The sequence below is a fragment of the Platalea leucorodia genome (genome assembly GCF_965183815.1).
Source record: "Platalea leucorodia genome assembly, chromosome: 1".
Lineage (NCBI taxonomy): Eukaryota > Metazoa > Chordata > Aves > Pelecaniformes > Threskiornithidae > Platalea > Platalea leucorodia.
This window is the reverse complement of record NC_138823.1, coordinates 44,534,284-44,554,481: the sequence shown is the minus strand read 5'-3', so window position 1 is coordinate 44,554,481 and position 20,198 is coordinate 44,534,284. Positions and strand designations below refer to the sequence as shown.

General features: G+C 35.8%; 1 protein-coding gene across 2 annotated transcripts in view; it reads right to left on the bottom strand.

The window, feature by feature from the left end:
- Positions 1–20,198, bottom strand: part of ST18 (ST18 C2H2C-type zinc finger transcription factor) — a gene marked incomplete at both ends in the record, with an annotated part of 167,818 nt that overhangs the window by 58,345 nt on the left and 89,275 nt on the right. For both annotated transcript variants that reach the window (XM_082311165.1, XM_082311166.1), the window contains 3 exons: positions 6,735–6,765; positions 8,665–8,719; positions 14,985–15,091. In XM_082311165.1, coding sequence (XP_082167291.1) covers positions 6,735–6,765; positions 8,665–8,719; positions 14,985–15,091 — 193 coding nt within the window. The remainder of the gene's footprint in view (positions 1–6,734; positions 6,766–8,664; positions 8,720–14,984; positions 15,092–20,198) is intronic.

Sequence of the window (20,198 nt, the reverse complement as noted above, 5' to 3'; positions counted from 1 at the left end):
CTCCTGTAATATATTAAATAATGTCCTAGTTTTAGTTCAAAGCAAGGGATATTCTAAGATGCAACAAGCTCTCTGGTAGAAAAAAACTGCAAATAACTATCTCCCAGTCTAGCAGCCACAATTAAAGTGATGTGGATTGGACATATATTATAAAACTATTACAGAAAAGCATACATTGAAACTAATTAATCATTGCTTTTTTTATATGCATATTAAACGGAGGTTTTAAGTAGAAAAGTTGTAAAACCACAATCAAATAAAATAACAATAAGAAAAGACACTGAGACTGAAGGTGTTGGCTAGAAATTAACATAGATGTTCAAAGAGGCCTAGAATATGCTAGAAACTCATCTGATGCATTTGTTATTGAAGAAAGCTATAAAAGTCACCTATAAAGCAAATGCACATAAAGTATCAACTAAAGCAAATAAAATGGAAATCTGAACATGAAATACAACTTTTAAATGTTCTAAATCAATCCAAGAGGAAAAGGTAGAGGTCACAGTGCATAGATCAAAAGGTTTTAATATCTACAGTAATTAGGCAAATGATTCATCCTAATTAACAGCTCCAACCACAGGAATATGAGATACAGTTCCTATTTCAACCATCTTAATGGTTATTCAGAACAGTCCACTAAAGAGTTAAGTCAAATAACTTATTATTTCTCTTCACAGAAACAATGACAATGTTTTTAAGAGTGGAAGTTCTTATTACCTTTTATAATCTCATTCAAAGAATGACATTTTAATGGAAAATAAATCTTTTATTTGATGTTCTTTATACACCAGTTCCAAACATTTTATGCAAGCCTTAATCCACTCACATGAATGTAGACAACTTGAGGTGGGAAATTTTGAATCTCTTTCTGTGTTTATTTGTTTCTTGTTTACTGTTCCTTGTTTACTGGTTTAACAGTACTGAAAGAACAACCTGTTTCTGAAGTATGAAAGCATATGGGACTACAAAAAAGGCAAAAAGCCCGAAGTGTATCAACTCATCAGAGCTCTAGGAAAGGGAGGGGAGAAGAGGAGAGGAGGGAGAGGCAGAGCGAAGGGAGAGCAGGAATGACAGCACTGTAGATTTCACAATTTGATGGCTAATTAGAGGAGGACTGGAAGATGAAGGAGGAAACAAGGGAGAAACTTAGACAGGACAGACCTACAAATTTCATTGCCATTACAATTTACGTTAATGCTTGTTTTATTAGTTATGATGAGAATGGTTGACATACAGAATATAATAGTAAGGATAGGTGAGTTCCAGCACTATTATTTTATTAGTTCTGTGACCAGCACATACTTACCTTTGCCTCACAGTAAACTGCACCACATACTGATTGTTCAGTGTTTGTTTATGCTTGACTGTTCAATGTTTTCTATCAAACATAATTTACGAAATCATTTTTCCTTAACATAAAACTTAGATCTCCACAGATTCTTTGAAAGGAGTACTGACTATCACGCCAGCCTAAATTCCTTAAGAACCTAACAGTGTTGCCAGAAAAGACTAAAAAATGAACAAGATTTATTGGGAATTTAAGAAAGTATGATTGATGACAACATGACAGACTTGATTATACCAGAAATCATGGAGTAAGAGGCAGAGGTTAATATTTTCAAAGCCCCATAGCCATTTCAATTTCCACAATGGCTAGGGCAGGGAGGAAGTTCCTTTTCCAAGCTAGAGAGCAAGCAATAGGTACTCTTAACTCATTATTCTGTTACCAGTCCTTGGGAATAGGTACTCTTGAGATTAATGCCCATTGTTTAACTGAAGATCAATTATCAACAGAAACAGTGTGACACAGATCTTTGTCTTAGGTGAAATGCCTAATCTAGATGTATCATAGAGAAATATTTGAATGAGAAGTTGGCACAACTCTGTCCCAGCCACTTACCATCACAGGGAACACTGGGGAGGAGAGCTGGGAATGTATGCTGTCAACACCCAGTCTTCAATTGTAAAAAAAGACTTTTTGTCAAGCTCAGACATGTCTGCACAAAATTAGGATAAATATCCTGGCAGTAGGTATAACTATTGACCGTCTTCATTTAGCATTTACTACTAAGTCTATTTGGACTCAGGGACACTCTTTGCTTCAGCAGAGCACATTAAGGACTGTGAGGGTCCCACACTCTCTGCCAGTGGGAGACAGATGAATCACCAGGAAACTCAAGAGTTCACCTCAGTTCTGTTCCAAATGTGCTTATTCAGGATTATGACAAATGTGCTTTTTCCCAGCAGTTTCCAGGAAATCTTTAGTCTATGACCAACTCCCATGGAAACAGAAACCAAGCCCAAAGGACAAACCTGACAGTTTTTCCAGAGGCAGGCTAGGAATAAACAGCTTTCTCAGTCTCTGTCTCACTTTTAAGCAGTGCTATGGGATAAGAGTACTGTGAAGGTGATAGCTACACAAATTGATCATAATCTCAATTCTTACTGAGGAACATCTTTGAGCCTTTTTGTGTGATTTTATTACATATGCCCACCTCTTCCACCATCTAAGTACTGCTTTCACCTCTTTCTCAGGTCATCTGCCAGACTACTGCTTTCTTTTCACACAAATACTTTTTGAAAACCTGTTTATTTTGTGAAGCTCACAGAAAGAGTTACCAATGAATCATTCCTTTTTAAATGCAGCTATGCATGCACAGTCCTTTTCTTTCATGCTATGAACTTTTCCTGAGTGGCCAAATCATCTTCTGTCTAGCAAAATGTCTGAAACTAGAGTTCAGATATAATTGGATACATATCATCTACCAGTACTTAGAGGAAACCAGTAAAATATTCAGGACTGCAGAATAACTACTTCAGTTAGCAAAATGCTTTTTATTATGCTGTCAATACTGTTATTTATATTGACATATATCTTAAAGAGTTTGGATAAAGTTAAGGAATACATTTTAGCAACATAAACCTTCTGAAATACTTCAGATTGCAGGGTTGCTTTGCTAGTTTCTCACCCTCCTAATCAAGAGACAGCAGCAAAGGGTGACGTGTCCAGTTACTCCTATCAAGAGACATCCTGACATGTCTGCTCTATTACTTCTCTCTCTGCTAAAATATTCAAGATACTTATATCTCTATAAATTCACACTGAACAGTTCAACTTATCTGAATATCTAAAATGTCTCACAACATCTGAAACAAGAGTTCCAGTTAAAAAGTAACTTTCCTTACTTTTGAAGAAATGGTCCTTTTGAAGAAATGATTTAACACTACAGAGAGGAAGGGGAAGTGTAACTATTCCCACCAAAGAACAGGACTGTTCTCCATGACTTGAAACACCAGTGGCTTGTGGAGTCTTCATTAGTTATTAGTGACAGAAGCCAGAAGGACTTGGTTGCACCTGTATGTAAGCCAGAAAAGGTACCCTTTCTATTCAGATATGGACTTAGCCAAACTGATCTATGCTTTTGTAATCCCATGCTTGGATCGATCCAATTTGCTCTTCCTTGATCTGACCCAGATGCCACTCCATAACCTACAGATGGTTCATCGTACTGTATCCCATCTGTTAAATAGAACACAGTAATGAGAATACATCACACCGATATTCCTCACTTCCCTTTGGTTTTCATTCTAAACCTGAACACAGCTGAAGGTCCTGGTCTGTTCAGTGGTCCATGACTAAATCATCTAAGAGAAGACTTCTTTCTGTTGCTTGCAGAAGATGGATACAACAGAGATATTATGCCCGAAAAGTGTCAGATTCAATCTTGAATGTATGGGAGAGAGGTCTCCTGTCTTCAGCATTCACTTCTACCACAGATTGTGTTTTGCTGTGTTTAGGTTGTGATAAAAGATTCACCCCTTCCTGTGGGTAGTTTAGCTACCAATGAAATCACCACAGCACTACATTCCTAAGTGAAAAATTAAACCATGTTGTTCATAAGTAAATAATTAAGACTGGAAGGAGGAACAGTTCTGTTTTGAAGGACTTAATAAGTTTAGCACATTATGCTTCAACACTGAAGCATATACAGTAGATATAGTAAAAAAAAAAAAAAAAAGTCTTATAAATCTGAACAAATAACACAGCAGTATTAATAATATTTACATATAAAGAAAATTGTTTGTATGATATTGAGATTTGGGATTCCTTAAGGCATATAATTACATGAAATCGGTGCAAGTTTGACACTTAAATAGGAGTTGTGTATAGGTGGTCAGTATCTGGAAGAAAAGTACAGTCCTCCAAAAACTCAGTGCATTGCAAGAAAATTTGTAGATATTTCACTAAAGAGAAAAAATTAAAACCCAACTTGGCCCTTAGGGTGATGTTTTTCTGAAAATATACTTTTTTTTGCAGAAAGGTGGTCCTGTTTCTCAGGAAAAGATGGATGATAACAAACGCATTAGCCAGATTTCTGGGTGAAATCTTGGCTTTCTTGAAATCAACAGATTTTTTTGGCATTAAGTAAGAATGTAACCCCTGAAATTTAGAAGAGAGAAATTTTCATGCATTATTGAATCTAATTGGTGATTGCAACTCTTTGTTTTGCTTTTCATTTATTTCATTCTCTACTTTTGTGAAGCACAACTTTCAGAATAAGAAAAGGCTAACAAATGCTCTAGAACCAATCAATGTTATGAAACTAATAACAATACAATATGAGCATGTAAGCTTATGTAGTGCCTTTCATGTAGAAGTATCCCAAGGCACTTTGTAACAGAAACTCAATAAGGAGTGCAAAAGTGCTTTGTCAGATAGGATAAGCCAGGGGAAAAAGGGAAATTAATTAAGCATGGATTTAAATTTCTCAGCCAACACAGCATTTAGAACCTTGGTCAGAAAAGACAGTGGTTCCAATATCTGTATCCAGGGAACACAACAGACTAGTTCAGTCTGTAATTCTTGAGGAATGTTCAATAGTTTTTCCACAATAGTATGGATATGAGTAATAAGAATGCAGTTCATAGGCTACATTTCCAAAAGGCAGTCCCTGCCTCTCTTCCTCTAGTTTTTTATAAACAAATAAATTCATAAAAGTTGATGACCTGACTCGTATGCCAGTAAAGACACTTGACTGTGGAGATACCCAATATGGAATTTGGTACTGTAGAAATTATAAATACTAGGTTAAGGACTGGGCAATGGCTTTGTTGGCTGTTTAGCTCACTGTTTTAAACCAAAGTATGTTTCTTTATGGAGGTAGTTCACATCTCTGACAGAGAGAGTAATCTGTTACACAGTAGTTCCTAACATCATAGCATGCATTTCACAGGGAAAAGTGAAATTGCTTGGGAAAAGCTACAGTAATTGTTAATGCATAAATTACAGCTTCCCTGATGTTGCAGAAACTTGCACATCTTCTATTTTTCAAACATTTTTTTCTTAGGAACACATGGACCGTCCTCATTTTTGGATGACTGCCTCTTCGGATTAATGCATCCTTCTGGTGCATAAATTAGGGATGCACAGAGGAAAAGGGAGAAGCACTAAATCTCAGGAAACTGAAGCCATACAGAAAAATGAGGTTCACAGTAGAGCTGAATGAGTGACTCACTATGAATAATTTATCCAAAAAGTTAGCCTCTGCTTCTGTTCATGGAATATCTATAAGAAGCTTATAATTTCCTCAGTTTTATTATAAAACAAAACCTTAAAATATTGGATGTCTTCACTGCAAATAACTTCCTGTAAATACTTCATGTCTTATCCTAAGAGAGAGTGGCATTTTGATTGATCAAATAAATCACATGATGATGTTTCTGTTCCCTAGATGGATGAACCCACAAACACATACTTCAGATGCCAGCTGTGGTTAAGAAACCAGCTTAGCGGCATGTGATGAAAAGTGAGCATAGGCAAAATAAATTAATTTAAGAAAAACTCTTAAGAGTATTTGCAAAAATGTTTTCAGTATTTTTATTGCAGCTGTAGTCCATTGTAATTTTCATTAGTAACTCTAGGTATTTGCAGCTACCTGTAAGTATTTTCCTTGGGGAACATGAAGAGTGAACTTGTCCCAGGGAAAACTTAAATTTGATGGTACGTGTTCTTGTTTGAAGATTTGGTACTGAATAATATACCAGTCTTTCCAGGGTTTGGTCAAAGCTCTTGAACCGGTTATTAGGAGCTGATGCACACATTAGTAAGATTAAGATAGTAATGTTAAAATTTTACTAGATTATTAGTGATCTGAAATATCCTTGCAGAATTTATGGTTTTGACTGTACTGCCGTGCTTTATACAGATTTGAAAATTACTCTCTGTTGCTTCAGTAAAATATGGAACTTCATCAAGTACTTGAGGAAGAAGGAACCATTAGTGCATTTAAAATTCACAGTAGTATACAGAGACTATCAGTTTTATAAAGGCCATCTAACAAAACTTTATAAAGGCTAATATCTCTTAGAATGTTCACATGTTAAAATACTGTAATACTTATGACAGGAAAAATAAGACTGAAGACTGATCAGAAACTATGCTCTATTGTTGTGTGCCCTGACACAGGCTGAAGATAAAGCCTGTATCATACCAGAATCCTGCCCACTTTGCATTGCTTTTGATTATGCTTGCATCACTAATGCTAACATTTTGCTTTTATTTTTGGTATATTTACAAAGTGAATCTGCATCAAGAACCCTTTGTCAGATCTATGCTAAATCTCTAGATAATGCATCATTTGCTGGATTCTCTATTTTATAGCAATACCATTGATATGAATTTATCAATATAATCAGAAAATAAAACTGAAAAAATAAACAACGTGAGTTCTTACCTGAGCTCTTGAGCTATAGAGTCCACTTGAACTGTTAATAAAAGCAAGAAAAAATGAATTAGTTTACACTTCCAGACTTATGCTTTCTGCAACCTTGCACCTGCCTATCTGTGATGACAGAGGAGTGGCTATCAAAACACAGGTGATAATTTCAGGCTAACCACAAGATTGTAGCTACTAGTGGCAAACATTAACTGAGCATATAATTCTCACAGTTATTTTGGGATGCATAAAACCTGGAGTATGATGTTCAGCGGAACACTAAGAAAAATAATAAGAAAAAATAAAAATAAAAGAGAAGGCACTTGATTTTATTGAAAATAGAATGATAAATCTCTGCTTTTTCTGAAATTTTATTCAATTTGGGAATGACGAAGGCTGATGTTTACAAATACCTGCCCACACAAGGATATACAGCATATTGACAAAGCCAACAGGTGGTTCAAAGGAGTACTCATATTTCATAGGCAACTTTTGTTGTTTTACTTCTGGGAAAATGTTCCTGATCTATTAATTCCTATAGATGTGCATGCATGTGTACAAAAAATATAGAGAAAGAAAATCCATAAGTTTTAAAAATGTGTTATCAGCTTTTTGGGTGAGAAGGGTATGAATCCCCTATTAAATACAATTAAAGTTTGCTAAGCCAGCCAGACTGTTTTAACTCACAGCCCTGACCAACAGAGAAGCATGCTCTAGTGCTGAGGTGTCAATAACATCCCTATTGAATAACTTTGTTCAAGTCCTCTGTTCTGGTACTTTTGAAGTATATATGAATTTTACATTAATTTCAGAGAACAGTACTGAGGGATGTGTCAAAGATTTGACATGACAACACTTATGTTTTTTAGAAAGGCTTGTCTGTATTTATCCTTTTGTCTATGGGCAGTTTGTGGCACTCCCACTGACTTCCTCTGTCTTTTCCTAAGTGAAGTCTAGCGCTTTTCACCTCTTTGGCCATTTGAAACTAGAGAACTAAGCCAAACCACACTTTAATTTTTCATTCTGACCACAACTTGAAGCTGAAGGCATGATATTAACAATCCAGAACCACTGAGTTGTGACAATGAATCAAACCAGTCTGTTTTGTACAATCCTGAGAGTGCACAATTCACATTAAATTCAGAGTGAGGGATGGGTACTTTGCACCTCTGAGAACAGTCATAAGCAAAAATGCTCACAGGACAGGCAAAACTTTGACATTTATTTTTAAGTATCTCCATTTTTCACTCATTATCAAGAGTCACAAAAAGTGTTATGAATTAAAATAAAAAGTTATTTTCCTGGAAGGGCTGTATTGCTAGTCAATCATGTTTTCCAGATGTTGAGATCATTAAGGGCCTGTTTATCTCTCAGTACTGCATTTCCATCTGTTCCTTACAAAAAGAGAGGAATAGCTGGGAAATACAACTGTGTGATAACTTTGCAAAATGAAACACAAGCACCAGTACTTAAAAAAAAGCACAAGCTTCTTCTCTGCTGCATACACTTGCACCTTTTGATTAAAGCAAATTTACCCCTGGACCATTTATGCAGCTAATTTACAGATAATTAATGGCAATAGACAGAAAAACATTCAGTTGGCTGAGACAAAGTTTTGTACATTATTTTGAAAGCATCCATTCAATATCATCTAGCTCTACTCCCTATGGAAAATCTTCGTTTGCATAATAAAAAGCATAACCTTTATCTTCTTTGAGAAATAGCTCAAAGAAAATAGCATACAGTAGATTTTTTTTCTGCTTTTCTTTAAATCATAGCTAATAACATCATGCCTCTTAATGCCAGTAGTCTGTGTCCTGCCTTGATTAAAAAAGCAGCCCTAAGGAAGCTACACACTCTCTTACTGCACATTAGGGACTGTGCACAGGAACTATCATATTTCATGGTGTGTTGGGCACAGGGTCGTGGAACGTGCTTGCTAACTCACCCTTGGTTCCTTTTGAGCGTGTGCGCAGCTTTTTATTTTCCCCGTCTGCATCCATCTGCAATATTAACACAAAGTCTTTAATTCATTCCTTTTGCCATTGAGGAAAAAAAAAGTCTCCAATGCTTTTTTTTTTTTCACATTTCCAAAGGCTAGACAGTAATAGAAAGAAGAATAATCATGCCTTACTAATCTTGTCAAAGAGATAAAAAGCCATCTGTGAATATCTAGTAAATACCTAGGAGATACCTTTAATGATACAGATTTGTTTAATAAAGTGATGGTTATGAATGACTCTGTAAGGTTTAATGACAAGGTCTACAGGTGTTAGCTGAAGGCATAAGTTTAGAAACAGCAGTGCTGTATGAGTGCTGCTTTCAGCATCCACCTCCCGGAAGAAAAGGTCCCAGAAACCCACAGTGCCTACAGGCACTCTGCGTTATTGTTGTAACTGAAGCATATCTTAATAGCTGTGTTGGAACCTGCATTTCCTACAACTTCACTCTTAAAACGTGAAACCCTCTTGCTTGAATGTGTATAATTGCACACATAAAGCTTTGAAATACTTCCTCACTTACAATTACTTCTTACAGAAGTTTTGGTCAAAGAGACAGTTACAGATTTGTATGAGTTTTTGTGAGAATGTAGTGTTTAAGTTTGTATTTCACATAAATAAAAAAACAACTACCTAAAAATCCAACCCCTCAAAAGTCAGCTGTTGCTGTAAGATTTCTAACTGAAATAAGAGACACCTTGCAAGATCAGCTGTTCTTGTGACACTTTTGGCTACATCTAAACCAGCACTGGAAATATGCACCTTCTGGTCTTGGATCTGGCCCAGACCCATAATTGTAGGGGCAGGTTTTCAATCCATGGATTTTATTACAAACCCCTGAAATTCAAAAGGATTAAGATTTCATGTTCTGATGTGGAGAGATGCAGTGACATATAGCAGATTGTACAACAGTGTAATTTTGACCATGTCCAGGGAGGAAAACTCCTTTTCTTTCTAAAAGTAACTCTTAATTTTTATGTAAGGAAGATTCTATCACAAGGAATTTTTATCTAGGTGAAATATCAGGAACTCTGGAATTCTTCTTCAGTCTATGGCAGTATCTTATTATCTTTCTTTGCTTTGAATCTTGGATTCTCTTGTAAAATGCTGATGATTAAACACACTGTAGATGAAGCAACTCCCATGTGCTTCTGCAAATCGATATGCGGGAACAAATGCCAACACCAGCATCTGATTTATGTGTTGGGCAATAGGTAGATGCATTCTGGGGATACCAGAAGTTACCTATACCTGACATCTTTCCCTGCAAAAGGTTGCAAGATAAAAAACAATGTCAACAGAAGATCCTGTCTATTATTTCACACTTCCTTTCTAAGGATCAGCAGCACTGATTTACCCCATAGAGGGAAGATGCATGAAGTTCTGTTTGTGCCTTTTTCCATTTATAGAGTTTGAAGATCTGAGGATGCTATATTTTTAGCTTTATATGACTCAGATAACTGAGATGTTTTGAAGGTCTTATCTGAAAGAACATTGCAGAATATGACAAGATTGACCTGAGAAAGAAAAAAAGAGTAAAGTCAGCCTTTCTAGGGAAGAAGAAGCATTTTTCTAATTTCCTGGGTTTTTTCTGTTTGTTGTTATATATGGTTACACTTTATATACAGATACTGGAATCAAAATACCTATTTCCAGGAGAGAACACAAGCACTTGAAAGGGTGTTTGTGTACTTGAAGAAGTCTAATTCTAGAACACAGGTTAGCAATATCTGAAATGAAAGTATAAATTGATTGAAATGCATCTCAAAGCCAGACAATGATATCTTTTCTCTGTTTAAATTTACATCTGATGTTGATTATTAGCAGGGAGGGAACATAAGTGGCTTGTGTTTACGTAGTGGGGCTGATGGCAGCCTTTACTTGTTACTATCCTTAAAACCTGGAGAACGAGTTTTTGCAATGTGACTGCAATGGTAATGGGAAACATGGCTCTGTTCTCTGATGCTGAGTTGTGATTGAAGGCACTGACCTGCCATAGACTTATAATAGGGGAGCAGGTGTGGCAATGATGGACTTTAATTTCCTTTAATAAACCTTTTATGTGCCACACTTTTACTGCCATTCTATGCTCTCCAAGGTCCTGCACATAATAGGTTCATTACTTTTGATTACTATAGTCTATTGAGACAAACAACTCCAGAACACACTATATATTATGTTCAGTTAAACCAATATAGACTATTTATCCACTGTGCATTATTTCACCTGCAACTCTACAGACAAAATTAACAACAGCTCCTGTAAGCTAAAACTATTAAAACCACTGGTACTCCTTTGTCATCATTTCATAATAAATACCACACCAATCATAGTGCTGCTCTTTTAATTATGAAACAAAAAGTGTCCACTGCTTCTATTGAACAGCAGTTACTTTGGCCTAAATAGCACGTTGCATTGTGATGAATATTTAAAAACTGCACAATGAATGAAAACCAACAATAAAATCAATGCAGGTGATTTTTCTATTGATTTTCTTTCCTTGTAATAATTTGAAACTATGAGAGATGTTTAATTAACTCAAACCTAAAATTTATAGGACTATTTAGCCTGATGCATACCACATATTAAAATAATCATCATGTCTGTGTTGTATAAAAAACACCTTAACTTACAAAAAGTCCCATGCATTAACCTGAAAATTATATAACAGTAACTGAATAAAACTGTGAAATCTTTTAAGTGTGTCAGCAAAAAGACCTCTTTTGCTCAAAATTTAGATATAATATCTTTGGGTTTTGATAGCTTTTGCAGAGACTGCCTGATACTGAAAAAAGTGAACAAAGTTTCTCACTTCCGATTTTTATTTACATAGTGATGGTTTTACATGAAATTACAGCCACAGATGGTCAGCAAGCAGTATTCAAACTTTTAAATCACCCATGGAACAACAAAAGAATTAAACTTTAAGTGAGAAATTTCATCCAAAGTTTTTAGAGATAATTGTTATCAAGTTGTTAATTTGAGAGACATATCTTATTACTGCTGTGTACTGTAAAGATCAGATGGAATCTGGAAGGTGCTTCATGCTCTCAAAGGCAGGGATGGTCAGTCCCCCCTCCCAGTACGTATGTTGTCTTGAGACAAGAAGCCATAATAAATAGAATGTCTGCACAAAATCTTCATGTCCGATGTCTCACTACTAATTTTTTTAGCCATCAGGACCATCAGGATATCTAAGTGCTTACCAGGAAAATTTTATTGGGAGTTGCAGTCCCATATTTTTTAAGGGCAAGCTTCACAAAAATAACAACAAGTGAACAGTGGAATTAATTCTCTCTCCACCTTTCCTTCAGTATTGGTTGAGACTTAAGGGTAAGTCAATAACTAGATCCCAGAAAACGGACTGGAGTCACCAACGATACTACAAATTCTGCTTGGCTGAAACTGGAATAACTTGCTATGTGACTGCTACAGGGTATTCGTGTTTCTTCAGATGAATTTACTGGTGGAATAGCAGCAATCATACTTTCTGAGAAAATCATTTCAGAGTTCCTGGCTGCAGAAATCAAATGTTAGTTCTTCTGTTTGTACCATCCCACTGCAGTCAGCGGACTCGAGAGCAGCACCTGGAAATACTTCCCTGAGTGAGAGAATCAAGATTTGGCTCTGAATTTGTTTTTTTGTGTGCCTGGAGTCTATCTGTGCACATGTGCATGTACTGATATTATAATGGGATCCAAGAATATGACTAACAGCCGAAAATAGGACATGTGCAATAAATTATAATAATAACAATGACAATAATAATAACTATTTCAGTTTACTTGTGCATTTTAATTCTGAATTTCAGAAACTAAATTGATACTGCTATCTTGGTAAGATAGTTCCACAGCACATTACTGTGAAATAAACTATGACTTGAGGAGGCCAGTGCTGCTGGCATAGGTAAAAGTGAAATGCACCTCCTGGAAAGAGCTAATGTAAGAGCTGTGCACTTTCTAATTTCTGTTGTAATCTTTGTACAAGCATGACTTTCCCTGAGTAGGTTTCACACTCCTGGAGTGGCAGTCTGTTTCCTTTTGCGTAACTAGCTAGAGGAAAAATCACCAGTTTATCTAGAGGTAAGGAGTATAAAAGTTGACATTTTGTTGTGATTTTCAAATCTAAAAGTTTTGTCTGATTTTCAAAATGAAATCTGATAAACAACTTCTCTAGGACAAACCTTAACTGATTTTGAGCGGTCTGAAAAAAGAAGAGTTTTTCTCTACTATTTTTAATTTGTAAACTACTTAAGTTCGTATAGAGGCAACAGCTACATCTGTCTCTAGACTAATGAACTTAGCCAGAAAAAAACACCAAACCTCTGTGATTTTTAAGGCACACAGATCCATCCTCAAGTCTCAAACACAAGACACAAACTTCAAAGTTGAAGTCAGACACTGCTAAGAACTACAAAGATGTTTGTGCTGTACCGTGCCGCAAGGTGACAAGACGCTGTGTGTGTGTCTCCCTACAATAAAGAATACCCTCAGAGGAAGTTTTTCAGTGTTTTTAGCACTCATATTTTAATGTTTCTTTTCAATAACTCATTTAAGAATCTAACTCATAAAAAGAGAATAATGTCATAAAGAAAAATATTTTAAAAAATATATCTGAAAGCAAGATTTCCCATAGCCTGCCCAGAAGTACGGAACACTGTTTAGCTCTCTGTGTATATATGTGTGCTGACTGCATCCTTCTGTCACTCTATGATAGCCTTTTTTAATATGAAGTATTAATGACAGACTGACAGTGAGAAGTACGGTGCAAGAAGGAAATGCAAAGTACACATACAGCAACTTCTAGACAAAGCTTATATATGCTGATTACTGCCAGTAAAGAAATCCAAAATCCAAAGAGAAATTTTTAGGAACATTGCTTGTACTGTGGTTAAAGTTTCTTGTTCTTCTTTTTTTTAATAACATGTTTATGGCCAGAAAAAAAATATTTACAAAGTTCTTAAAGACTGTTACTGAAAAAATGCCTTGTTTTGTGATTTTCATTATTCTTAACCAAGGAGTCATCTCATGTTTATTTTTGAAACTTTTGCTTTAGTTTACACAATGCTATTCCTGATTTCTCTAGGAGAAAGTTGAATAATGTGGAAATAATTAGTTCAGATGTATTCATTTCTCAGGAATTAAAATAAGTAAGTACATCTACTGAATGCAAACTTTAAAGTGTGTTTATAACAGATATAAAATCATCAAAAATTTGGCATTTTATAGTGTGGTTGAATGGTATACATATTTTTGAGGAGTAGATTTTTTTTGTATTAAAGTCACTATTTGAAAATATGAAGCGACAAAATAAACCTTAAATCAGAGGCAAGCTTGAATAGCTTTGTAATGAGGATGATTTATTTTGATTCTCACTTCTGATTTCTGAGTTGCCACTGCTGTTGTATACTTCATCCATGCAACTTTGCACAACTGGCAGTGCTGAATATAAACCAAAGCCATATGTTTATGTCCTTTTGCCAAACGACTACAGCAAATAGTTCTATTATTCCCTTAGGTAACCAACGTGTGCCAAGTATTTCTATTAGTCTGCTTTACCAAGGCTTTAGAGGGCAGAGTCACAGCTTTATGAAATTAAGGGGCAACTGCTAGCTTTTTAAATTTAGAGAAAAATTATATAGTCTACCATGCTGAAATGCAGCTCAACACAAGCTGATGCGTGATCCTACTTTCTGGAGGCTTTTTTCCCTGGATTTTTATTTTTGACGTAGTTCAATGTCTTGTCACTGTTTCCTAGGCTGCTATGTGCAAAATATAATTTTTTAGGAGAAAGAAAGTGTCAATATTCAAAAAGAAACAAATGTTTTGACACCTTGAGATCTTTTACAAATACACCAAAGTTTTTATCCCACCCAACTGACACATCGTTAAAAAGCTCAATAAGCATTATAAAAAAAAATTTCACAAATAGGCTATCCCTCACAGATTAAATTTAAGCAGTGCATTAGGGAATACATTCTCACTCCTGGAGTCATATAGATTCAAAGACAGTTGTGTTCCTGTCAGTATGTAATGCTAACAAAGCGTAGTTCTGAAACTTAAAAACTAGAATTTCTAGGTATTTAGAAAGATTTATATATTTTTCAATTGTTCAATATTGTTATACCTGTGTGCTGAAGACAGCAGATGCTATGCAAGAAAAATAGTCATAGTGCACGAGACACTACATATGACACCACATAGTATTCTAGTACTAATATAGAGATCTATTTTGACTCAAATTCATTTTTGTAAATAAATTGTCCCACCTTTGCGTGTTTCTGGCTGAAAATATGTGCAGATTCCAAAGGACCAAATTCTTCACTCAGTCCAAGATGCCTTGCCTGATTTAACAGATAATCCTGAAATTCATTCTCTGAAAAAAACAAAAACAAAACCAAAAAACAACAAAAGAAAACCAAAAACCAGCTATACTAAATAAAATGTAGATGAAACAGGACATTCTTTAAATCAAATGAGCAAATAATCCAGGTGCATTGTTTTCTTGTGCGGTTTTTCAAAGATGTGGTATAGAAGCATCAATGATGCTTCTTAAAGGCAGAAAGAATAGCAATTTTTCTTTTGTTATGGCATTTTCTTTATATTATTAATGCCCTTTCTGATAGCTTATGAAATAGACCTGCCCTAAGAAAAGTTTTTCTCCTTGCACAGATAAAAATCCACAGTTTCTATATGTAGAAATCCTTAGTCAAATGTTTTTACTGCATCAGAACCCCTTTGACTGAGTAGGATGGTTCAGTACATGATGTGAAATAAATGAGAAGCATGCTAAAATATTTTAATAGTAGCAGAAAACCCCTCAGTTTTATTTTTTTCTGATTTTGAATATCAGTGTTTAAAGTTTGGCAGACTGATAGCATTCTCACCATAAGCAAACTGAAGGAAATCCTTGACAGTTCTCCTTGCTCAATTTTTATTCCTTACTGTGAGGAAACTCCTGCTAAATCAACAGTATCAGCAAGGGAAGAAGAGCTGCAGAAGTTTATATCTGAGTGTACAATACTGAGGGCCTTGTATTCAGAAATAATGAATACCCAAACCTGTCAACCACTTAAAGTTGTAGGCACTTGCAACCTGGGAAAAACTAGCCCTGAGCAGTTAGTATGGGCAGGCTTTATTTTAGCATCACTCCTGCCACTAGTGACCAAAATATAAAAATTTTACTGTCACTTGCAACTTCAGAGGTCCTTTTCAAATAGCATCCAGTGTATTTAGTAAAATAGATCTATTCATTCAAAGTATTCCAATTATGACAAAGTTTGCAGATAAACTTTTGGACCTTGAAGGTGAAACTTTAACTATTCATTTAACGATACCTGATGAAGTTTTGTCAGTAAAATTTATAATGCTACATTTCTGTAATTGGAAAGGCTCATTCTAAACAAATTCTCAGGGAAGCCTGAGTTTATTGAGTGACTAATTTCTGCTTGAGTCCCAATAGACAGAATATTAGTTGCATCCCATCAATAACTTTTAACTAAAATAAATAAGCTTTTATCAAATAGCAAAACAGACAACATATGCAAGATGATAAAGAAGGAAGAAAATCCAGAACAAAACAGCCCAATACCGAAAAGATTTTTTTAAGCAGTTTTCTAGCCAATATGTTGCTGGAAAAAGATGTTTATTCTCAAAGGCCTCTTTGCCCGTTGTTCTATTTCAACATCCATGAAAAAAAACAAAAGGAGTTTTAAAGCTTTCTACCTGCTTCTTCTTCTTTGTTCAAAACACACTAACCTAAAACAAAAGATCTCTGAGAATAGCTACAATGGTGAACAAAGCACTTTCTAAGCCTAAAACTTAGCAGCTTTTTGTCTAAAATCCTATCATGTTAAGTATTTATTAGCAATATATTTTTCATTTATTTTCTCAAAGATTGCCAATAAAGAACTAAATCACATAAGGGAGTAGCTGTAAACCCTTTGAGTTCCCTAATGTCAAACTCATTAGCATCCGAATAACCACACAGCAGCACATCATCTGCACAATTGCAATTTTTTACTACTTTTAATAGCGTTTCTCAAAGGGCTCATTTTCAACTTTCTTCAGTGGTTAGTTGGTTCTCTGGGGAAAAGGAGCTTCCTGACGCTCACAGCTTCCACTCAACAACCAGGCCGTTTGCTGTCAGAAGCATCAGCCCTCTGCCCTAACCCCATCTGCTGTCTCTCCCATCCTAAGGGACCGAGAGTTAAGACAGCACAGCTGAGATCCACTTGGAAAAGTGCACAAAGGACAGGAAAATATACAAAACTTTTCACATTTAACTTTACACAATAAGCTAATACATTGAAAATCCTCCTTTTAAGAAAAGGAGTCTGGGCTGGGTTGGGGCTAGGGGGCAGGTTTTAAAATTGCACTAGAAAACTACATGCAACAGTGCCATTTGCTATTTTACTCCCATCTGCCTTGCATGCGACATCATCAGCTATCTTTGTAAAGCAGAGTGTGCTATAGTAGGACAAAAGCAAGACTTCATATAAAGCACAAAACCTGAACCCCTCTTCTGTTTAATGACAACAGAAGTTACTGGCTAGTAAGTTTAAATGTGCTATTTTCTATTCTTTCTTTCACACAACAGGGTGCTGGCTGCCATACAGCTGATTCGTGGGTGAGTACCCACATTTGAAGATATGGTGTTTCATAAAAAGTCTAATACAATGTCATGCACATGTCATGTTATAAACACGGTGTGTAGGATTATGCTCTGTCATGGGATGTGACATCCCCTAATAGAATATAAACTATGCATCAACCCTGTCCACACTCCAAGAAGCAACTTACATTTCAAATATAAGTGCTGGGATCTGATATTTCAGGTAGCAAACAAGAGTTAGTGCTGATTTCACAGCAGCATCAAGATCTTATCAGTAAGTTATTGAGAAACACTTTATTTTAGTATACTTTATGAATTATTAAATTAATCATGGGCCAAATTTTGAAGCATTGCAAAAAGTGCAGATAAAAATCTGCAATGCCAAGTAGCAAAATTAAGATCTCAGCCTCAAGAGCACATAAAGAACATCTATCTATGTTATTGGTGACTTTGATGATAAGATCATTCTTGATGGAGATCAGGTAGAACTAACTTACTTATTTGCCAACCAAGATTCTTTGGTGGGATCGCTCCCCTTAAGTCCACATGTATCTTCATTTGTCGCAGTCTATTCATAGCTTGCATTAACTCATTTGTCTGTTTTAGTAAAGAATTCAAAAGGATTTACAGATGGCAAATTATGCCTACACTTCGACTGCCTATATGTCTGAACAGAATTTTTTAATCCTGAAGATGCAGTTTGAAAGAAAACCTTCACCATTTTCAACCCGTACCTCAATTCAACTAGAATAATAAACTTTATAAACCCATAAAGATGGAAAAAATTAGTTGCTTGATTTGTCAATGTAATGGTTCAGTGAAGTCACCTGGAACCTTTGCAATTCATTCTTTGGTTTATAGCCATTTCCAGTGCAACATGATTTTGTACTGACTCTGAAGTGCCATCCTACTGAGATCCATGAGTCATACCAGGATACTGATGTGAATCACTGTTTGGGACCTGATACTCAACATCAGATGTGTGTGACAAATCCCTTCAAGCAACCATTCTTGTTGACCCATTGTCTATGGGTAAAAGTCCACTCATTCACATCAGATTACTAGAAAGTTCCTGAGGATATAATAATGAGAAAATGTATATTCTACAGTCAAAAATTTTCTCACCAGAAGTCTGAGATTGTTTTCTCTGTCAAAATTGCAGTACACAAAGCAGTACTACATCTGTAAAAGACCCCAACAACTTTTTTGAGCATAATGGATATAATTTCCAACAGTTGAATTGGATTTTCTCTCATTTACCACATCACTAGTTGATATATTGCAAATATGAAAATGAACACTCACAACAGTTTGTGATTTGTTAACTCAGAATGGAAGTGATAGCTAAAGAAACAAAATCCAATGTGCTCACCATTATGATCTCTGAACATTTTTTGTGTTTCTACAGTGACAGTCATTTCTCTTTCTCAAGATAAAATAATGCAACATATCTAATATTTGAGAAAAAATATGCAAAAGCAAAAGATGCCATTACAAATGAATGAAGATACATTGAGATCTTGACTGCAGTCAGACCTTCATCCTGTACAGGCTGAAGCGTATAACTTTACATACTAAGTTCTGCACAAACTTATGGGTCACCTCAGTGAGACCCTTAAGCACATGTGTAATGTTCAACACCTGAGTAAACAAACGAATTTCATTTGGCCTTCTGATGCTTCACTTTAACATCCTCAGTGCAGTACACATGGGCAGTCTTGGAAACCTGAAGGCGTCTACTTGGAAACATATTTTTTATATAATTTCAGCTTCAGAAAGGAATTTCCTTGGGGCAGAGTACTCCTCTTTGCACTTGTTTTATTAAGTGCAGAGCACACATGAAACAGAATTATTGCTGCCTCAACTATTGCATTTTCTTTCCCAGCTATAAGGCTGAACTTTATCTTGCTTAGTTCTACCCTGAGATGAACAGGAGGTCACGTTACCAGTGCAAGACATCCTGGTAACACAGGCAGTTGTCCTTCCAGTACCTGTAAAAACACCTCCCTTGCACTCATCCTCTCTTTTAAACATGGCAGTAATTCCAATGCCATGTGCAAGATCATATTTCGCCTAGCAGAAGGGTTTAACTTTCACCTGATTTAAGCAACAAACTATCCCTCAAAGATGCCTGAGGCTTTGCTGTAATTAACATAACTGCATTTAGATGCTATTCATGACCAATAATTCCAACACCTTGTGAAAAAAAAAAAAAAGGTTGCATGCAGTAAACATTATAAACATATTCAAATAAGCTTAACACAATCTGCCATGCTTATTTCTGCCTAGATCATGGACCAGCGAAATGGTTAATGCAAATGGATTTATAATTTGCTTTGGGGGGCCAGTTTCTTCTCCTTATTTATTAGCCCAGCTGATGGGGCAGATTTGATGAGGCACTTCTGGAATAATTGAGTCATCACACAAAGAAGGCTGCTAGCATTCAGAGTGGTTTTATCAGCAGCAAGCAGGCCTGATTACTGACAATTACACTCTGATCCGGTGATGGAGGAGAAAGAGCCAACGAGTGGGAAATGTCCGTGTTTCTATCCAGGAATAATTTCTACATTCATTTTACATGCTAAGTGTTTCCTATCTCTGCATAATAAACTGTAAACAGGAATAGATGGCACAATGTCCCTTAATATTTCCTGGTAATGAAGACACAAATGTACAGTGAGTGCTGATAAATATAGATGAAACATAAGCTATTCTCTGAGTCTGTATTGTTACCTTTAAAATAAATGCATTTTGGTGGTAAAAGCATAATCATAGCTAATGCAAAAAAATGACAGAAGATTGAAGCTGTCCTTGTAACTACACAGAAACTTTGCAAAAGTCCTGTTAATCACCGCTGCTCTAGAGGCTC